At 38.1% G+C, this 21,499-nt stretch overlaps 1 protein-coding gene across 4 annotated transcripts in view; it reads left to right on the top strand.

The window, feature by feature from the left end:
- The window catches only part of ZNF532 (zinc finger protein 532), a 49,404-nt gene that overhangs the window by 5,143 nt on the left and 22,762 nt on the right, over positions 1-21,499 (top strand). For all 4 annotated transcript variants that reach the window (XM_037372391.1, XM_037372388.1, XM_037372389.1 and 1 more), the window contains 3 exons: positions 7,818-10,171; positions 16,416-16,597; positions 19,531-19,707. In XM_037372391.1, coding sequence (XP_037228288.1) covers positions 7,838-10,171; positions 16,416-16,597; positions 19,531-19,707 — 2,693 coding nt within the window. In that variant the 5' untranslated portion in view covers positions 7,818-7,837. The remainder of the gene's footprint in view (positions 1-7,817; positions 10,172-16,415; positions 16,598-19,530; positions 19,708-21,499) is intronic.

Genomic DNA, 21,499 nt, shown 5'->3' with positions numbered 1-21,499 from the left:
TTGGGAATCGCAGAATTCTGTTCATTATAGTTATACATCTGAATTATTCACACATTACTGTTCGAAGCCCATTACATCCAGAAGTACAAAATTAAGCCATTTTCATAATTCATTTTAAGTAGAGAGCAGAAAGAATGGTATAGGGATTTACCTGCTCTTCATGAATTTATCTCCGTTTAGGAGAAATTTGGGAAGCTGCTAGGCCCAAAACCTAATTGGATCTCTTGATAAATATAGGTAGTTTTCATTTGGCCAGCTGTAGATAGCGATGATCTGTTCTGCTCCTTATGGTTGTGGGAGAGGAGATACCTTACTCGTGTTGGAAAATCCCAGTTCTTTTGCCAGCCAAAGGCTGGTAACAGTGAACTCGGAACCAGTTGCACACGATCTCTTGAAACTGTGCAAGAGGTAGTTCAGTGGTGGTGTGAGAAGAGGAAATCAGCAGACTTCAGAAGATTACTCCTCTCCCTTCCTGTTTTCTCCTACGCAAAGAGAACTTGAGATACCCATTTTGCCAAAAAAAAAAAAAAAGTTACAAAATGGAGGAGTTAGACTGCAGGATGAGGCTTCTAAGGAGTTGTAAATTACAAGTAATTATTTTACTGGAGAAGTAGAAGGCTGTCAAAAAAACCCTGTGGGAATTTGTAGAAAACAAACAGAAATTCTCAAGAACTGTCTTTGCTTAATTACATCATTGCAGGGGAAAAGGGCTCATCTTTTAACAGGTCAGAGAAGAAGGATCCATAATCAGATGCTGGATATAATAGAAAAGAGGACAGAGACGATTACCCGCTCTTTTATAATCAGTTATAGGGATGGATATGTTTTGAAAGCGGTGGTAACATGCTTATAGTTGTAAAACAACTCGGGGTCTTCTGGGGTTATCTTGCTCGTTGATTTGACATGGCTTGGTGATCCATAATTGCAAAACTCAGCTGAGTGATAAGCACAGAATAGCACTTTGCCATACCTCACCTTAAAGACTGAATAAGAGACTCCTCTGCAGAGATCTTGTATTCCTAAGGCTCTAAACCTGAATCTGTGGGCAAACCCACTGGAAAAAGTTTTGCTTGTATGAATTAACAGCAAACAAGGCAACAAAAACACTCAAGCTTTAGTCTGGCTGCAGCGGCATCGGCATTCTGTGTGCAGACATAAGTATAACCCTCATGACCTCTGGGGACTCCCAAATTATTTTGTATACTGGGAAAAGACAGTGTGCACACACCTGCACTCTAGGTTATAGCAATACACCCCGAACAACAGGCAAGTGCTATTCAATAGCTTTGCGATTTTTTCCCATGACTTCCATCTTCTGCCATCCCAAATGTAATTTGCTACCATTGCTTTCTTTTGTGGTGTATGTGATTTTGAACCACCAAAATTTGTATGGAATACACTCCTGAACTGAAAAGTTAAAGATAATTTAAACAGTTATAACCAAACTGTGGTTTTATTCAAATCGACAGAATACACTTGATAATGCATTGGCTGTGGTAGTTTTATTGCTTGTTTTCAGAGTTTGCTGGTTTAAAACTCGGGCAGTCAATGTGTGGATTAATAGGCTTCTGTGGTATTCTAGAACTAGATAGAATGCGTGGAGGAATGGGTTTGTTAAATATTTTTTTATTGATTAGTAAATATTTTAGCAATTACTCTGAAATAATACTGTCTTTGTGCATAGCACAGAACAATATTTTGGATTAATAGTTGAGAAAGGTTGGCATTCAGGTTTATTTCCTCCTTACGGCATCCAGATTTGTTTATACCATCTTAAATGTACAGTTCTCATGACAGTAGATCAAAGTCAAATGACAGCTGGTACTGTCTGCTGTGGAAACAGGCCACAGAAACAGCCTCATAAATCACAGCCACTAGCTGAGCTTTGTGTACCTTCTTACCCTGCCCCAATTCCAAAATGTTCTATTTGGCCATGGCATGGGCTGGCATTGTGCTCTGCATCTGTCACAGCTTGCTTCCGTTTGATGGTGGACTCTGGACATGCACTTGGATATTGTCGCAAGTGGGTGGAAAGGCAAGTGAATGTGGGTAGGTCTGAATGCTGATTAACAGTTTAAATATTTTTTTTTTACTGTGAGGGTGGTGAAATGCTGGAACCTGTTGTCTTGAGAGAGGTTCTGGGGTCTCCATCTTTGGAAATACTCAAAACCTGACTGGACAGTGTCCTGCTGTAGCTGACCTGGCTTTGAGCAGAGAAGGTGGAGTTCCAGAGCTCAGCTGTTCTGAGACTCTGTGAAATGCCTGTTGAAAACTTGTTTGGGCTAGTAAAGAATAAATAATGAAATTCTTCTGAAACTGTCCACACATATTAGAAAAAACTCCACAAAACCTAAAAATGTTAATACTTGAAATACTGGGCTAATACTTACCTTCCAAAGCTTTTTTGAGGGGGAGGAGGGAGGAAGAAAATTGGTAGAATGTCCTTTTCGAAAACCAGAAGTGTAATTTCAGATTTCTCTTACTCATTGAGGCTTGGGCATGAAGACAAATTGGGTTTTCCTTGTTTGTTTTCCTTCTTTTCCTTGTTTGTTTTCCTTCTTTTCCTTGTTTGTTTTCCTTCTTTTCCTTGTTTGTTTTCCTTCTTTTCCTTTTTCTTTAAAGGCAGATATATACAGTGCTTAATGTTGAAATAGCAGATTGCTTGGTGTAAATTTTAACTGTAAACTGCCCCATATTTCACAAAGATGTTTACATCAGGACTGGCATAACCTTATTGGTACTATGGATGGTAAATGAGACCTCGATCCTAATAATTCAAAATGTGCCTATTATGAAAGGACATAGGAAGTCATGCACACACACTTTGAACAAAGTGTGAACACAAACAAAACAATCTTTGTTTATCCTCCAGAACTTAATTCACACCTTACATTTCAGTAAGGTATTGGTGCACACATAGAGGTGGATGTTGTCACCAAAGAGATTAATGGAAATCACGAAGTAAGTATATTCAGTCTGTTGTCTGAAGTTTTTAAGACTCAGTGGTATCTTCCTAGGAAGTCCTATTGCCCACCATCAAAAAAGCAGAACCCAGAAGCATTGCACCTCACTGCCCCATGGCATTCTAGCTGTGTAATTTGCATTGGCCGTATTCAGAAGGTTTTCCTTTTTACTTACTTTTGTTGTTGAGTAATCAGTAAGCAAAGCAATGCTTGAATTTTGAAGAAACTGGTTTTCTTTAGTAACTTTCTCAAGTAATTCAAGCACTCTAAAGGTTGCACATTGTAGGACGAAAGTGGTAGGCCTTTCCTGGTGTTCTGCTGGTAAACATCCACAGGCAGCCAGGTGGAGAGGCAGGGAACAGAACTAGTCCATGAGAAGGAAAAGGAATGTTACGAAGGGAGATGTCATCTGAAAATGAAATAGTACTTTGGACAGAATCAGGAAATCTAAGAACTGACTCCTTACATGAGTATCCACAAATTTAGGGGCGTTTATTGTATCATTTGACCATTGTTCTTCATAATACATACTTCAGGTTAGCAGTCCCCTGTTCTGAGGTGAATCTTGTTTCTGATATTTACAAACTAAAAATGAAAAAAATGTCTATTTTGGATGAAGATTGGGGGGTGGGGGTCTTGCAGGTTGTTTCCTTAAATACATTTTTATTTGTTTAATCTGAAGAATGTATCCTTGATTACATACCTTGTGGACTGTTTCTCAGTTTGATTCTGGATATCATCTTAATGGCAGCCCTCTGATGCTGGTTTTTACAGCTTTGTGTGTCTCTTTGGAGACACTGAGCTTTGCTCTCAGCACTTTAAAAGCAGTTCTTGAAGAAATTCTGGTTCCTGGAAAATTGGGATTTCTTAGGGAACCAGGAACTTGCCTCTTTCCTGGTCTGAAGTATTTACAGGCATCATGTTGGCCCAGAGAAGGAATAGACTAACAGCTTGTCTGGCAGCCAGGGTGTCAGTTGATTTTGATCTTGGATGAAATGAAAGGCAGAGTTTTATCCTTAAGAGAATCAGTTACTGAAAGGTTTTTGGAGAAAAAAAAAAAGGGGGGGGAGGAATGTGGCATCAGAGTCCTGATAGTTGTGGTGGAAACAAAGTTTATATACTGAATCTTAAAATGGTATACTGGAATAGTGAGGAAGAGATTAATAACATGTCCATGTTACAACTTCGCTTACTTGTTTATCAAGATTGGCCATGTCTTTTGTCCCTTTTTGTTTAACTTAGATTGCTTTAAAAATTTGAAGAACAGGAGAGATCTCTTAAGCGCAGCAGTAATTCTGGACCCCTAATGCAGAAGAAACCATTCCATTCTCTGTTGGAGCGTGGGAGTTGTTCCTTCTGCATGGACTTGAAAGACAGTTGCAAATTCATGCAGTGTGCTCTCTGTGGATAAATTTATGATCTTTGGTCTACAGACCTCTGAATTATTTTGACATATTTTCCCATTTTGGAATTAGTCTAATTGAGTTTCTCACTAAAGAATAAATGTGTCTAAATTCATTGCTATTGCTAAATGTTAATTAAGCTCCAGTATATGTAATTAGAGGAAGTTCTAGACTAGGAAAACTTTTTAGTTCCTATTGAGTGTATATAACAGCTGCAAAAAGACACCTATGAACAGGTGTATAATCAGAGAGCAAGTTATTATTACCTCGAATCATGGAAAACTGTGTCAGTAAGACCATGTTTCTGTGGTTTTACATGGATTTGGTGTGCTCTGGTTTCTAGAACCTTTTCTATTTAATTCTTAGAAGAATTTTCTTTGTAGTTTTGATATTATGTGTGCATGTATTTTTGTATTTATTAGGTAACTGCCTTTGTAATTGTGGCACTTTCATAGGATCTTGAAATCCTTCAGGCAGAGGATAGACTGAAGGTCCACAGCACTGTGCATAAGTGTGACACGTGTGCTGAACACGAGTCTGGCTATACTGCAAGAGAGTGGAGCGGTACTAGTTATTTGTCCAGTCTGTTTTCTTAAATCTTTATGTTCATTTTATTCCAGTTACTAGTTTTAAATGCATGAGGGCTAGAAACTTGTTTTTTGGATAAATGGGTTTAAAAAACCCAAATACACAGTAAAACCAGAATTATGAAACATTCTTATATCTCGTAAGTATATATCTAGTAAGTAAGTAGATTATAACAATTTGCTTTACTAAAGTAGTGAAGTGAAGCCTTGATGGTGAGTAGGCTACTCTATATTATCCATTAAGTAAAGGAATTATGAGTTAATCAAGAGAGTAAATTAATCAGTTGCACCGGAATATTAATATTTTGTAGAGAATCCCATGCTCAGTTCAGCTCTGCAGAAGGACTTGGTGCAACAAAAAGGAGTTAATAAGTTGGACAAAACAACAAGATTATTAAGTGGACCATGTAAACAATTCCCAAAAGCTTTATATATTTATTTGAGAGTATTACATTAAATGTTGCTGTGTATTCCAGTATCCTTGAGAAATTTTCCTCAGTTACCTTTCTTGGAGTCCATAATGACTTCCAGGTACCCAGTGTAGATGGAATACATAAATCTTTTGTATTTTTGTCAAGTAAAGGGATTATGCCATTTTAATAAACTGTATCTTTCTGAGAAAAAGTTAAGAGTGCTGCCCGTGTTGATAATGATATGCATAAAAATAGGTATTTAAAAGTGTACATTCTTGCTAGTTTTTCTTAGCACTGTTAAAGCTGAATTCATCAAGTAGTGTCTCTGCAGAGCTCAAGATAATGAGCTAAGAGGAGGAGGAGGAGGAGACCTACTGCAGCTGTAGGATGCATCTCTGTTGGTAAGAGGCTTCTGCCATGGGGCATGTAGCTTCCTGCTTATCTCAGCTAATATGAGGAGCTTGGAGAGCACTATTGCAGTCAGCCACACCGTTGTTCTGTGATGGCCGTTAGCTATATAATAAGGATGTTTTCCAGTCTTTTAGTGCGGTACAAAGGCAGGAGGACAGATGGGTGCTTCCTGAATGGGCACTTTCTAACAATAACACTTAACTTGATTAAATATCTTTTCATGTTGAATACTAACTTTGGCCTGGTAATTACTGAACAATGAAAGTACATTAAAAACAGCTCTGTCTCAACAACTCAGATCATACCTGTGCATGATTATGAAAGAAAATGAAAAAAAATCTGTCTGTAATGGATTTTTGTAGATCTCTACAAGTGATTCTGCTGCACACCACAATGTTATTATTGAAATGTCTGTGAAAAAGAGGCAAATGTCATAGTGGGATCTAAATCTAGGAAGTATACTCAAAGTTAGCTTTTCTTTTTACACAGCATTTGTGTAAGTGTCAGTTACCTGTTTGGTTTGGGAATTGCAAGGAAAAAAAATACCAATAGAGGCCAGTGGCAATTAATAATAGGATCTGGAAAATGTTATCTGTGAGGGGAAAGAAAACCCTTAAGTTCTGGTGCTGGTTAGCCTAAAAAGGAGAAGTTTGAAGGGAGATAATGGTCTCGGAGTAAAGTGCTGTTGCAAAGAGGATTGGTGCATAGAACCACATGTGATTCATTTGGATCGCATCAACAAAGATTGAGATTATGCTGTAGGAAACACACAGCAGTGAAAACTGTGATAGACTGTGTCCTGGTTTCAGCTGGGATAGAGTTAATTTTCTTCTTGGTAGCTGGTGCAGTGCTCTGTTTTGGATTTGGTGTGAGAACAATGTTGATAACACACTGAAGTTTTAGTTGTTGCTGAGTAATGTTTGTACTAAGTCAAGGACCTTTCAGTCTCTCAGACCCTGCCAACGAGAAGGCTGGACGGGCACAAGAAATTGGGAGGGGACACTGACCCGAACCAGCCAAAGGGATATTCCATACCATAGGATGCCGTGCTGGGTATATAAACTGGGGGGAGTGGGCCAGGGCCTGTTGATCGCTGCTGGGGGACTGGCTGGGCATTGGTCAGCTGGTGGTGTGTGAGCAGTTGTAGTCTGTATCACTTAGGATTTTTCTCCCTTCAATTTGGGTTTCATTTCTCTCCCCTTCTCCCTCCTTTTCATTATAACTGTTGTTTTCATTATTACTGTTACTGTTTTTATTTTAATTATTAAATTGTTCTTATCTCAACCCTTGAGTTTTACATTCCCTTCTGATTTTCCTCCCCATCCTGTTGGCCTGGGGGGAGTGAGTGAGTAGTGGCTGCATGTTAGTTACCAGCTGGGGTTAAACCACAACAGGCTGGAATAAATTACATGGGAGGTTGTAGAATCTCTTGTTACAGGAGGTCTTCAAAGTAGGTAAGACACCTGTCAGGAGTAGTGGAGATACATCCTTCATTAGAGTTGCTGAAAAAAAGCATTGCAAACATTGGGAGGCACTTACTCTGTAATTCTTACAAAGCAATTCAATTTACAGAGAACAGTGCAGTGTTTTTAAACCGTTAATAGAAACAGATTTGTTACTGTCTTCAAGAAGGCTTATCAGGTTAATGCAAATGTCAAGGAAAATCTACACTTAGAGGAATTGCAAGTACCTCACGTAATTTTCTTGAAAGTCTAGGTATCTTCCTGTAATCATAGTGTATGTGGTGGAGTGTAGGAGGTGGGACAGGAAGAAAGTCACTGAAGAGAAATTGGTGCCTCAAATGAAATGACTACATTATAGCCTGTGAAGCTGATGGACTACTGTAGCTCTTGATGTAATAATTTGATTGTACACTTGCACTGGAGCACTGTTCTGTAACAAATAATTTCTGAAAATACTATTTCAGAAGTGAAATTAACGCCTTCTTGCATGGCATATATGAACATACACTTACTTTGTGTAAGACTCTGCTATTAGAGCTTAAAATACTGAGATTATGACTTTCTGCTTATTTTACAGATTTGCTTACAATCAAATACATGACCATGGGGGATATGAAGACCCCAGATTTTGATGACCTTCTTGCAGCCTTTGACATACCAGACATGGTAGATCCAAAAGCAGCTATTGAATCTGGACATGACGACCATGAAAGCCACATAAAACAAAATGCTCACACAGATGAAGATTCTCATGCCCCATCATCGTCTGATGTTGGTGTGAGTGTCATTGTGAAAAATGTGCGTACTGTTGATTCTTCGGAGGGAGTGGACAAGGATGGCCACCATTCCACAGGCAATGGCTTGCATAATGGCTTTCTAACGTCATCAGCTCTTGATAGTTACAGTAAAGATGAAGGGAAGTCAATTAAAGATGATGGGTCAGCTTCTGAGACTACACTGAAAGATTCGGCTTTCAACCAGTTTAGCCCAATATCAAGTGCAGAAGAATTTGATGATGATGAAAAAATTGAGGTGGATGACCCCCCAGATAAAGAGGATATGCATGCAAATTTCAGAGCAAATGTCTTGGCAGGATCTGTATCTCAGCAGGAATATGACAAACTAAAGGCACTTGGAGGAGAGAACTTGATTAAATCTGGAATCCCAGTTTCAAGTAGTATAGATAAAGTTGCTAAACGAGAGGCAGAGACAAACTCCGTGAATTTAAGTGTCTATGAGCCTTTTAAAGCTCGAAAAACAGAGGACAAATTGCTAAAAGACAATTCTGAGAAGCTTCTTGAAAACAGGGTACTTGATGGAAAACTGAGTACTGAAAAAGGTGAAACAAATCTTGCCAGCATTTCACAGTCGAAAGCAAAGTCATCAGCAAAGCTTTCTTCATGCATTGCTGCAATTGCAGCACTGAGTGCTAAAAAGGCAGCTACAGATACCAGTAAAGATTTACAGTCTAATTCAGGAGAATCTTCTCCATTACCAAAAGACATAAGCGAAAGTCCTCGGGCTATTGAAAAATCACCTGAATCTCAGAGTCTCATTGATGGTGCTAAAAAGCCATCTATCAAGCCACCTGATAGTCCCAGAAGCGTATCAAGTGAAAACAGTAGCAAAGGTTCTCCATCTTCTCCTGCAGGGTCAACACCAGCAATTCCTAAAGTTCGCATAAAAACCATCAAGACTTCTTCTGGGGAGATCAAGAGAACTGTTACTAGAGTATTGCCAGAAGTTGATTTGGAGTCTGGTAAAAAGCCAGAGCAGACTGCTTCTATGGTAACTTCCATGACTTCTCTCCTGTCCTCACCAACTTCAGCTGCTGTTCTTTCCTCTCCTCCCAGAGCTCCTCTCCAGTCCACAGTTGTCACCAATGCAGTTGCATCTGCAGAACTTGCACCAAAACAGGTCACTATCAAACCTGTGGCTACTGCCTTTCTCCCTGTTTCAGCAGTTAAAACAGCAGGTTCACAAGTTATAAATTTGAAGCTTGCGAACAATACTACAGTGAAAGCCACCGTGATATCTGCTGCTTCAGTGCAGAGTGCCAGTAGCGCCATTATAAAAGCTGCCAACGCTATACAGCAGCAGACTGTTGTGGTGCCAGCATCAAGCCTTGCCAGTGCTAAACTTGTGCCAAAGACAGTCCATCTTGCCAACCTTAATCTTCTGCCTCAAGGTGCTCAAACCACCTCTGAACTCCGCCAAGTGCTAACAAAACCTCAGCAACAAATCAAGCAGGCAATAATTTCTGCAGCAGCCTCACAGCCTTCTAAAAAAGTGTCTCGAGTCCAAGTGGTGTCATCTTTACAAAGTTCTGTAGTGGAAGCATTCAATAAGGTGCTGAGTAGCGTCAATCCCGTACCAGTTTACATCCCAAACCTTAGTCCCCCTGCCAATGCCGGAATAACATTACCAACACGAGGTTATAAGTGTTTGGAGTGTGGCGACTCATTTGCTCTTGAGAAGAGCCTGACCCAGCATTATGACAGGAGGAGTGTGCGAATTGAAGTGACATGTAATCATTGTACAAAAAATTTAGTTTTCTACAATAAGTGCAGTCTTCTTTCCCATGCTCGTGGACACAAGGAAAAAGGAGTTGTAATGCAGTGTTCACACCTGATTTTAAAACCAGTCCCAGCAGATCAAATGATAGCATCTCCTTCAAGCAATACTGCTACATCTATGCTTCAAAGCCCTGTGGGAGTTGGCACACATACTGTAACAAAGATACAGTCTGGCTTAACTGGGACAGTAATATCGGCCCCATCAAGTACTCCTGTCATCCCAGCTATGCCACTAGATGAAGATCCATCGAAACTCTGTAGACATAGTCTAAAGTGTTTGGAGTGTAATGAAGTTTTCCAAGATGAGACATCTCTTGCAACTCATTTCCAGCAGGCTGCAGACACAAGTGGACAAGTAGAGTATCATATGTTTAAATTCCAGTGTTTCATCTATAAACCTAGGAGACTTTGGATATGTTTTTACTTTCATTTAGCTGCTAATTATCTGAACCTCCGTGATTAAAATTACAAACAAAAACCACAAAAGATCTTGCAAGCACTTACATAGTGGATGTCAACATTTTTTAAATAAGAGTTTTCTTATAATTTCTTAGAGCCTGAAGTCCAAAATCGACACTTAATTTCTGCTAAAATTTAGCATTAGCTTTCTTAGAGCTGAGTATCATAATACTGAAAGTAATAATAGTCTTCACGAAGAATTTTTAATGATCCTTTCTGTGCTTTGGAACTTGAGTATCTTGTGGAATCCACTTAATTGGCACCCTCACTAACAGCCCATCTGTTCAATCCGAATGATAGTTTTAAGTGGTTCATTCTTGATTTGTTTTCAGGTTTTATTATTTTCATAAAGCACCATAAGAGAGCTAGGCATTCTTCATATCTACGGGGACTCTAGGCAATAAATAAATGGCACACTGATTCGATTGAAAGGATATGCATGCTGTTTTCTTCAGGACTTTCTTAAACAAAAGTGAAAAGTGGTGTTCACTAGCATGCACTTCTTGCTGTGTGACCATTTATTTATTTGTGTTGGTTATCCTTTCCTCTTATGATTGCTAATGAGTTAAATTTACAAACGATTTTTAAATTCTTTACTAATTTATGTAATCTGGAAGAAACATATCATTCAATAAAAAATATTAATCAGTATGCGATGTATTTTATAAACCTGTAAGAGTTAAGATCATTAATTAAATTATGTAGTTGGATTTCTTTAGGGGTGTGCCAATTAAAAGGGATTCTGGTGTGTTTCAAAGCATTCAGTTGAGCTTGGTGTTGCAGCTGCTTGCTATGTCAAAAGCTGAAAACCTGTAAACATGCTCAGACTGACCAAGACAGGAATGCCTCAGGAATATTCCTGGGAATCACACAGCAGTGTACAGGATAAAGATTTTTAAGTCCTGCAGCTAGGAAAAAATACACTAGTCATAGAAGTGCAGACAGGTTCCTGTCAGATCTGTTTGCTAAACTTAAGAGCTGTTCTGTGGCCACGAAGCAGTTACACTGCACCCACCACTACAGATAGTAATGTAAAGATATTTGAGTGTGGAAATGATCTTGACTATATGGATTGTGTGGCTCTGGCTCAGCTCCTACTTTGCTAACTGGCTAGCAGACTTAGGCCAAAATTGCCTGGATTCACAGAGAAATGATAGTGAATTTCTGTTTGTAAGATAATACAGATGTGCCTACCTAAAGCGAGTTTATGGAAGCTTTTTGTCAGAAAGAAGTTAGCAGAATGTATTTTGTCCTTGCTGCAGTTTTGGATGGCTGACCATAAGTATATTCAGCACCAGCTCTTGAGTTACTTAATACTCAGAAACTGGTTTTTAGCTAACTGCTTTGTTGGTGCTTATTGGTGTTAGATTTATCTCATTTTTTCATAATAGGTCCATTAGGTATCATTTGGTATGATAAGATCCAGTAGGCCTTGTGAAAGTCCTGTTCTTGGTACTGTAAAATCAAGCAATTAAATCACCAAGGTAAAGCAAGTGGATGAGAGACAGATAAATATACTGAAAATAGGTTGGGAGGATGAGGTAAGGATAAAATGGAAAAAAAATAATAGAGAATAACCAAAGATATAGTGATGTGCTCACTTTCGGGGGGGGGCTTTTTTTCTGTGGACAGGTAAACTAAACAGATTAGAAACACCTTTTGCCTTTTCTGGTACTTCTGTTTGGTGCTTTTGCCCTGCTGCTGCTGAGTTTGCTCTCTATGCATGTCCTGTTAGGTACTGCTTACCCTGGGATTTTATATGGGAAAGTAAGCAAGATCTTCATAGATTGTCAAAATGTGAATGCAGTTAGGTGGAAAGATAAATGTGGGTGCACAGGTACTGCTGTTCAGGGAGGAAAGCTCATGAGGGTACAGAAAACAAGTCAGCGTTGCCTTTCTACCTGTCAGTGTGTTTGTGTCTCTTGTTGAAAGCTTGCTCTCTTTTAAGAGCTGATGTATGAATAAGGCCTTAATACCTACTTAACAGGCTATGCATTAAAAAAACCCAAATAAACACCTCGTTACTGCAAAGCACTGAATGAAAAGAAGGTATTTTCTTGTTACTCCATTTTAAAAGAACACTCTTAATAAACATAGTTTTAAATGTTCTTTCTTGAAATACCCTCTTAAAAATTAATTAAATATTTTCATAGTCCTTTTCATATATCAAGAAGCAGTTTTCGATTCTGTATTGGTTTTTTACATTGTGTTTTATTACATACTGTAGTGTTCTAGCTGTACTGAAATGCCCAGCAGAGAAACTTCAATGGAACAGTTGCTTTAGTGGGAGCAATACATCCTGCTTTCTTTATAAATTATCTTTTTGTCCATTTTTCGTCCAGAGCATTGCTGCAAGGGTAGTGTTTGCTGAAGAAAGACTCTGTATAGGCATTTATTAATAAACATTTTGGTACTTTTTTCATTGTATGTTACCCTTTGAAAAGCTTGGACGAGAAATACTCCTGACTTCTGTTTTCCTTCTTAGTGCATGGCACTGGCTTTTTGTTGTAAAACTACCATTATGGGGAGAAGGGGACAGGGAAGTTAGATCAAATTGATATTTTAACTTTGGAAGAAAGGAAGGAAATAAAAATAAATATTCAGATTTTGCAAACAAATAATAGGAAAAAAGTTGTTATTTGTAGTTTACTATTCTTTCTAGTGCCCACCTAATTGCTCTTGAAATGGAAATGGTATATACTATTCTATGTTTTCCGTGACTCTAAGCAGTAAGTAGCTGTTACTTCCTGTTCTTCTTAAACTCCTGTTATGAAGGTAGAATGTTTCTTTTAAAATAAACAGTAGTAAAACAGCCCTAGCAATTAAAATATTTTCCCTATAAAGTTGTTACCTTCCTGTAATACTTTACTTCCATCAATATTCCAGTTCAAGCAACTGGGACCACTCACTGACAGGTTTCCTGGCTGAGTGAAACACTCATCTGTTAAGGGGAGGTGGGGGGAAGGGGGGGAGTAGTAAGCGTGGGATAATTAATGTTCGTCTTACTTAACAGAGACAAGTGTATAGCTCCCATGAAACCACATAGCTCATTTCCCTTCATACTCATAGTTCTTGTGTATCTTTATTTTCCACCTTCACCATTTTTCTTTTAACCCTTTTTTTTTCTGAAACTTTGACTTCAAATGCAGGCAGGTGATGATTTTCACAAACTGTGTTTTATTTTGGTGTGGGTTGGAATGAGAGAACTGGAAGTTAATGTCACCTTAAGCCCAAAATAAAATGGTAAGAAAGCACGCTGAATTTCAGAATTTCACAGTAGATTCTTCTTGTTCTATTGTAGTTAGTTAAAATATTTTACTGTACTCATCAAAATAGCAAACTCGTGGCCTTGGCAAGTAGCATTACTGGCATTTTGTGTCAGTCCAACACTCTAGCGTTACAGGTGAATCTTGCAGGTAGATAATGCTTAGCTAGCATTGGAATGTTGTATGCCTCTTCTGTGGCATAGCATCCTGGTTTCATTTTGTAGTACTACAGATGAAAGGCTTTGGAAAGACTACGGAAATCCCATACATATCTATTACTGGAATAAGAAGTTCTGTTTTGCTGTTTTCTTACGTAATCAGATAATACTCCAGATTCTCCAGTATTATATTGCTGCTTATTAATACATAAATGGCAAACGATAGATTTTAGGAATGGTACTGAAGCCAAGTAAATGTGGTAAGCACATTTTAAGTAGAGTTATGGTTAGGATTTTCCTGTAAGCTGGACTTCAAAGTTAACATCCCAAACCAGTTCTGTTCAGTTTGGAGTGCCTGAGCCAGTGGTTCCAGCCGTGGCTGTTTGGTCAATCGAGGACAAATATTTGGCATTTCAGAGTGAATATTTATATGTGTCTGAACCCAGTTTCAGACTTACTGTGTCATAAGGGCTTTAATCAGGGTGATAGTTCAAAATCCCCACAGTTAACCTCAGACAGAGCTTTCTGCAAGGGTAGTAAATGTATCCATGCTATCACTAATCTTTTAGGCTGGCAATAGTGCTAATATTGAGCCTAAATTTGAGTAATGGTAGATGTTCTTTGCCTAACTTCCTCTGTTTTGTACATTTTGCATTTTGTCATCTTGCTGTCGTCAGGACATTTGAGACATTTGGATGGAGACTGTGTTCAAACGTATCAGGTCACCGTGTTCACGAAGTAAACATTATAAGGGAACCATATGAAATACACTTCTTGCTTCTGTGTGTCTGACCACAAGATGTTTTATGTTAACATTTCTCCTTAAAATTACTGTTTTTAAAGAAAAAGTTTTTGCACGTGCCCTCAAAAAAAGCATTTAGATTAAGTTATTTTAGAAAAAGAATAAAAATGGAGTGTACAGGTTGTGATGCAAAAATACGCTTGTTCTTAGACTATCAGTAATATTGTCAAAATGCTAAGACAGTTAAGAAGTTACTTTATACCTTGATATTAAACAGTGTTCTATTAGGAAAATAGTCCTTTTTTGTAGTGTCTATAAAGGCTTTTTCTTTCTGTCTTTGGAGTTAGTGTCTGTCTCCTGTTGATTGAATGGAAACAGGTTACTTATTTTACTGGCATAGTTGCTAATACTAGGAAGTCAGACTCCTATGGAAGCTATTCCTAACATTGTACAATTTCTTCTAGAATAGTAGCTTTGATTTTGCTATTACATGATCTGGATGTTACTGCTTTTTAGAAGAGATTTAAAGGAGAGTCTCCTAAATGGGGAAAAAGGGTTGACTTTTTGTGAAGTTCCTGTTTTTTAGTAGGAAGCTGTTTTACCATGAGGAAAGCAATTATGTCTTAATTAATTATTTCAGGATTTCTTCATACGTAGGTTAGTAAATACTTTATAATGCAGCTGTGTTCTTGTTTTGTTTTATGTTCTTGCAGCATATACACATCACTACATCCATAAGACTTTTGCAGATAACATTTCTAAAAATACCATGTTAAAATCATACCCATCTCATGAGGGAGTCTTGTTTTTGTTCCTAAATCTTCATAAGTCACTGGTGAGGCTCGTAAGTCCCAAGTCATAAGAAAAAAAATAATCTGAAAAGCCTTACAAAGCAAAGTCTTGTGAAATTAAGTTGAGTTGAAGTCCTGTTCTGCAGAGAGTTGTATTTGTGCTTGACTTTGAGACCGTGAGTGTTTCTGCTGAAGTCAGTGAAGCGGCACCATGATCAAAGTTAGACAGAGGCATAGCTCCATACAGGATAGAGCTTTGAGGATGTGTTACTGTAAATAAAACATTTTCCGCAATGCTTTTGCACGTTTGGCTCTTTGTGCCCTCCAGTAATGGAAAGCAACTGTGAGCAGAAGTGAAGCCTGTTTACACCTGGGTTTTATCATTCACATTTCATCCTAAAAATGGCACAAAGCACCCAAAGAATTTCAGTGTTTCTGATTTGGCATACATTCCAACATATAGTTGGAAGATTTTTTAAAAACTATTTTTGTGTAACAAAACACAAGGAAATAATTAGTTTAGTAAGTTGTTCCTGCATGTAGAAAGATCACCCTGCAAAGAAAAGCTTTGTAAATATTTTATATATCTCTAGTTTTTACTGAGATGCACAATATATTGATATAATGCAGATAATGTGTTCTAGTTTGAGAAATATTTTTTGACATTATCAATGCACGTTCTGCCTGATAATATTCCATTTTATTGGTATTATGGATATTACAATAAGAATCAGGAGCAAGGATCAAAAAAAGTGAAGACAGTGTTTTTGGTGGGTTTGGGTGGTTTTCTTTTTTTTACTTTTATGTGGTGCACTGAACTGAAACCATAAGGTTTGATTCTTAGGGTGTACTTAGGCCCCTTGCACTATCAAGGTAATCTTGTGAGGCACCTAAGTAAGATTTGCATAAACCAACATGCGTCTCCCGTGATGAGTGGTATATGAAAGAGCTCTGTTGTGTCAGAATGGCCCTGAATGCCAGTATGTCTAGTTACCAGTATCTGCCAGCTCTGCCCTACAAGATTTGTCAGTAGGGCCCGCGTTTAGCACTTGCCTACCTCTTCTGGTTCACATCACAGTCACAACATTTAACCTTTGATTTGATATATTACAGTGTTTGACACAAGACGTTACGTATAGCTGAACCAAACCTTTTGTTTCATCTATTTTGGTTTATCGTTTAGAAGACATGCAATATCTGCCAGATGCTGCTTCCTAACCAGTGCAGTTTTGCATCACACCAGAGAATTCATCAGCATAAATCTCCATACACGTGTCCTGAATGTGGAGCAATCTGCAGATCTGTCCACTTCCAGACTCATGTCACTAAGAACTGCCTGCATTATACCCGAAGAGTTGGTTTTCGGTCAGTATAATGATTACTTTTGTTGTCAATTTATGTATAATTTATGCTTTTAAAAGTAATTTTCCATTTTCATAAGCATTGTTTGTAGAATACAGCTTCATGGGTTTAAGGTTGTCGTGGCAACAGTGCTATGAGTACTACAAATTTTGGAATAAATATCACATTAGGATTTTGCTTTGTTTTGGGCATCCACTTCTGTATGTTACTAAATCAGAGTATTAGCTAATCTCATCCAGCCATAAAATGTCGGATTCAGGACTTCACAGTTCATAAGGGCTAGAGAATGCAGATATATTTTCTTAATCTCAGATTCTTAAAAAAACCTTTTGAGTTTTTTCAAAACATTGAGTCTTAGATTGTTCTCTGCTAGAACAGTTAATTTTAAGTATTTACTGCTAGAATTTATCATCAAGATGCTGATGGGTGTACTGCGCCTGTCTGGTTGCTCTCTTTTCTGTGGGAAGTCAAGATTCCTCAGCTTTACATTACTTGAAAATTACCTTTCTCATTCAAACAGCCTGATCTTCTGGTGGTTCTTTATTACTCTTCAGTTTCCTTTTTATTCTTATGTTTCCCTGTAATGGCAACTCACTGAGAAATTGGGGATCAGAGGCATTTAATGGAAATGGTAAGTTTGGAAAAGCTTGAAAAATGGTTTTATCTTAGAATTTTACTTGCACTGAATGGCAGGCAGCACAGCAAGAGATCAAAGAAGCAACCCGTACAGCTGAGCTTTGCTCAGCTCTCCTAAAACATTTCCACTTTGTCCTGTCTGACTGGGGAAGGGCAATTTAAAAATGAGCAGTAGGCATCTTGTCCCTCCTTCAGGTGACAAAAGTTCATTTACAAGGATGGCTGTGAAATCTTCACTAGGGGAAGAAAGCATTTTTCCTGCATCAAGCCAGCTGCTGTGACAGTCTGTTTTCAGAGTGAGCACAAATCACAGCACTGTTTCTTTGGGTTCTTCTCTTTGATTCTTTTCTGCCAAGCAGTAGTCTGTCTTGTCTTACATTTCTTATTCTGCTGCTTCCACTTCCCTCTAGTCTGAGTCTCTTGGGTTTGTAAACAGAATCATCTTCAGGGATTCCTGGCCTAGCTGCACCAGTAACACCAGAAGACTCATAAATCCTTCACTGTGAATCTAAACTGAAGTTACTGAACCTTTCAAGATGTATCATAAACATCTTATGTCACACAAAGTCAGAATTTCTCTGTATGGTGAGACTAAACAAAAAACACCTAGGCAAAGAAGAACAGTATCTGGGGAAGTTAATGTGTGCCTTCTTAGACTCCTCAGCATCTCCTTATCACTGTGGTGCCTTTGCTTGAGGAACAGCATAACCTGACTTGCCTTTCCAAAGGACCTCTGAGAGGGAGTTCAGTTTGACTACAGTGATTTCAAGCTAGTTGTCTGAACTAAAGCAGATAAAAATTTCAACCTCAAGTTTAACTGCATCCTTCCAAGTTGAAAACAAGACACAGCAGTCCAAGAAAGGAAGATTTGGTCCTTAAGAACCATTTAATATACAGTAGTGGATGCTGAGGATTGTTCGTTATGTCATGTCACTTAACATCCAGACAGGATGGGATGGGGAGGCGAGAACTGCAACCCAGCTATCTTGAGGTGACACCTTAGGAGTATATCTGCTAGTGAGAGGATCGTGCTGTGTACTACTGTGAAGAAATGTTCATCTCTGTGTAAGCACAGAAGATCTTTAACAGACCCCCAAAAAGACAAGGACCATTTACTTCAGAAAATGCATCAGTAAGCAGGGACCAGATAGATAAAAACTTGATTAATAGTGTTAAGAATGTAAATGAAGTGCTCGGGGAAGAAAGGATGACATTTCATAACATTCAAAGGTGATACATTCTAAAAGGAAAATGGGACTCTTGAATGCAATGTATAACTGTACTTGCTGCTTTATTGCCATCGTCAGGGCACTGAAACAGTATCAGAAAATTATTTGATGTTTATATGACAACAATCATACTACCATGATAGATGCCAAAATTAAAATTTTGGAAGAGTAGAGGCCTTCTATGTTTAAATTGTAAAACTCTTGCTGCAAAATAGTGGTCAATAAGAAGTCTGTTCATTTGACAGGTTATTTTGTAATTGCTTATAGCAGTATGTTCTTGAACTTAATTCGTAGCATTCAGTACTGGAGATGTGTGGCACTAAAAGGGATCGTTGTGTATAGAAATTTTTATGCACTAATATTAATTCAGTTTTTTAATAATTTCATTTTAGAATAGATGCGGAAAGGTCACAAATTTTCGAACCAGCAGAAGTATGTTTTTGAAAAATATTTTCAGAATTCCAATCCGATAAATTGATTTGATTGTAGAGATTTGGTTTAGTTGTCCTGAGTTTAAATTACTCTCTTGTTTTTAAATCCAAGTGCTGATTTGATTACATGTGCAGAAAATCATTACCAGTATGTCTTCATTAAATCTAAACAAGGGAAATGGTGAAAATGGTTTCTTTACGGGTTCTCCATTTTGGTGGTAGTTTCTAAATTGCTGTGGCATACCTTATACAATCCACTGCATGTGATAAAAATGGATTTTGTAAAATCTCTCTACAAATTGGCAGAGGAGTTAAGCATTCTTTTTACAATCAATAGAATACTCCTCTGTCAACACTTCTATCTGTTTTGTTGTAATGCCATAAAAACATGTTCTGACTTCATATCTCTTAGATTTTCAAATTAAATTCAGGAAATTTCTTTTTTTCTTACTTTCTGATATGTAAATCTCTGTTCACGTTGATTCTTACTGGGTTGTTTAAATTGACGGAATGACTTAGTTTTATCCAGTTGTATATACATGTTTATCTCTTCCACTTGCTCGAAAATCAGTGTTGATTCCATTTCGTTCAGTACTGCTTTGGGCTAGGCTGAACTGACTCTTTTCCGCTCTTTTTGCAGCTGCGTGCATTGCAATGTTGTATACTCTGATGTGGCGGCACTCAAGTCTCATATTCAAGGTTGTCACTGTGAAGTCTTTTACAAGTGTCCTATCTGTCCCATGGCATTTAAATCTGCTCCCAGCACACACTCCCATGCCTATACACAACACCCGGGTATCAAGATAGGCGAACCAAAGTAAGCAAAATTAATCTTCTACTGCTCTTGCCTGCATTTTAATAACTTGTGAAATTGCATTCTGTCTTGTGCTTGTAATCTTGAAAGTCACATGCTGTACAACCAACAGTTTGTTCTCATGTTGGTAACGTGGAGTTTGTGTAATGTTTTCATGAGTTTTTAGCTGGCAGTTTATTTGGCCGGGGTTAAATTTCCATGGACATAGTGATAGCAGTTCTTTAAACACTGTGCACTGCAAGAGAGTAATGCAGTAATTACAAAAAATATACAGACAGGCAGCTAGCGTGTTGTTTGTTCTTATTTTTTAATCAGCTCACTGTGAATTAAGATAATGGGATTCCAAAAAGAACTGCTAAGACTTACGAGCATTTGTGCAGTGATTTTCATAACATTTGGTTGAAAAGGTGGGAAAAAGTGATTTTATTTTTTTTCTATGACATGCTCACAGAGTCTCATCTGGGTGAATTCAGAAAAAGTGGTTCTTCCAGTGCCATCAGTTCACAGGGGTCAGGGTGTGTACCTGTGAGAGATGGTTTTAGAAATGACACTTGTCTTCTCTGGGCTGACCTCGGGTGATTCTTTTGGGCTACAGCTGCCTGTGGTACCCTGTTCTTCCAGTCAGGCAGCTGCTTGCTCGTCAGGTGGTAGTTTTCCTGCAGGATCTGTTTTCTTGCTGTCTGCTAGACCTTTTCCTTCATGAAAGCCATAGGTTTTGGGAGTGGTAAGCTATGTTTTTGCTTCCCTAAGATGGTCACATCTCCATGTTCTGAGAGCAGTTCTAGGGTGTTAGTGAGAGGTGCCAGCCTTTAAAGCTTTTCCAGCCTTGCATCTCCAAATCAAAATAGATGTATTTGTAGAGCTGTTTATATAAGCTTTTTTTTCCTGATACGTAATCTTTTTTTTCTAGATCAAAGCAGAACTGATTCCGTTATGTGTAGCTAAAAGAGTTGTGCAGAAATATGGTGGTTTACTGAAGATGGTGACACAGGGCACAGTTAGGAATTCAGTGTTGGAGGTTTTGTTTTAAAGACATTGGACATTAAAGGCCTCTGTTGAAGGCAGTGGGAGCTGCAGGTGCAGATGCATGTGAAGATCAGGCTTCGAATCATATCAGTCTTAGCGTGATGCCTTCTCACTGCAGACCTTTCTTCTGTTGCCATTCTCCTTTGTTGGTATGAGTGCTGTACTGAGAGTAAATATTCAAGTATTTAACTCCATGTTGTTTCTTTGGAGGGCACAGAGTACACTATTCCGTTCTAACAAGTTTCAGACTCAAGGAAATAGAAGGCAGGTGAGAGAAACAAGGTACCACCTAATGTAGTAACCAGATTTCAGAAGAATTTGATTTATCGCTGTTTCTTTTGACATAGTAACAGGAGCTTTATGCTTTAGAGTATTTAAACTTACATTAAAACAAAATGGCAACAAACCTACTGTGTCTGATACCTTGTTTTAATTCAGGATGGTATCTTCAGTGAGAGGGTTTGAAATACCAACATTTAATGGAAAACTTTCTTCAGATTCCCCTTATTTTCATTAGAGAAAACTGAAAGATTAAGATCGCTATTTATGTAAGATACTTCACATACAAAAACTGCAGAATGTTTTCTTGAATTGTGCTTGGATCTGCTGAACTGTTTCTAATCATCTTGGTGGGTTAAGTATTTTACGTTAGTTTTCTTTCCATATAGATGTGCTTATAATTGTATTTTTTATGAATTCATTTCGGTTATAAAAAGACTAAGATAAAATTTTGTGAAGTACTGTGGATGTGTCATAAATCACAGAACCC

Source organism: Falco rusticolus, chromosome W (genome assembly GCF_015220075.1).
Source record: "Falco rusticolus isolate bFalRus1 chromosome W, bFalRus1.pri, whole genome shotgun sequence".
NCBI classification, from domain to species: Eukaryota; Metazoa; Chordata; class Aves; order Falconiformes; family Falconidae; genus Falco; species Falco rusticolus.
This window is presented reverse-complemented; position numbering and strand designations above follow the sequence as displayed.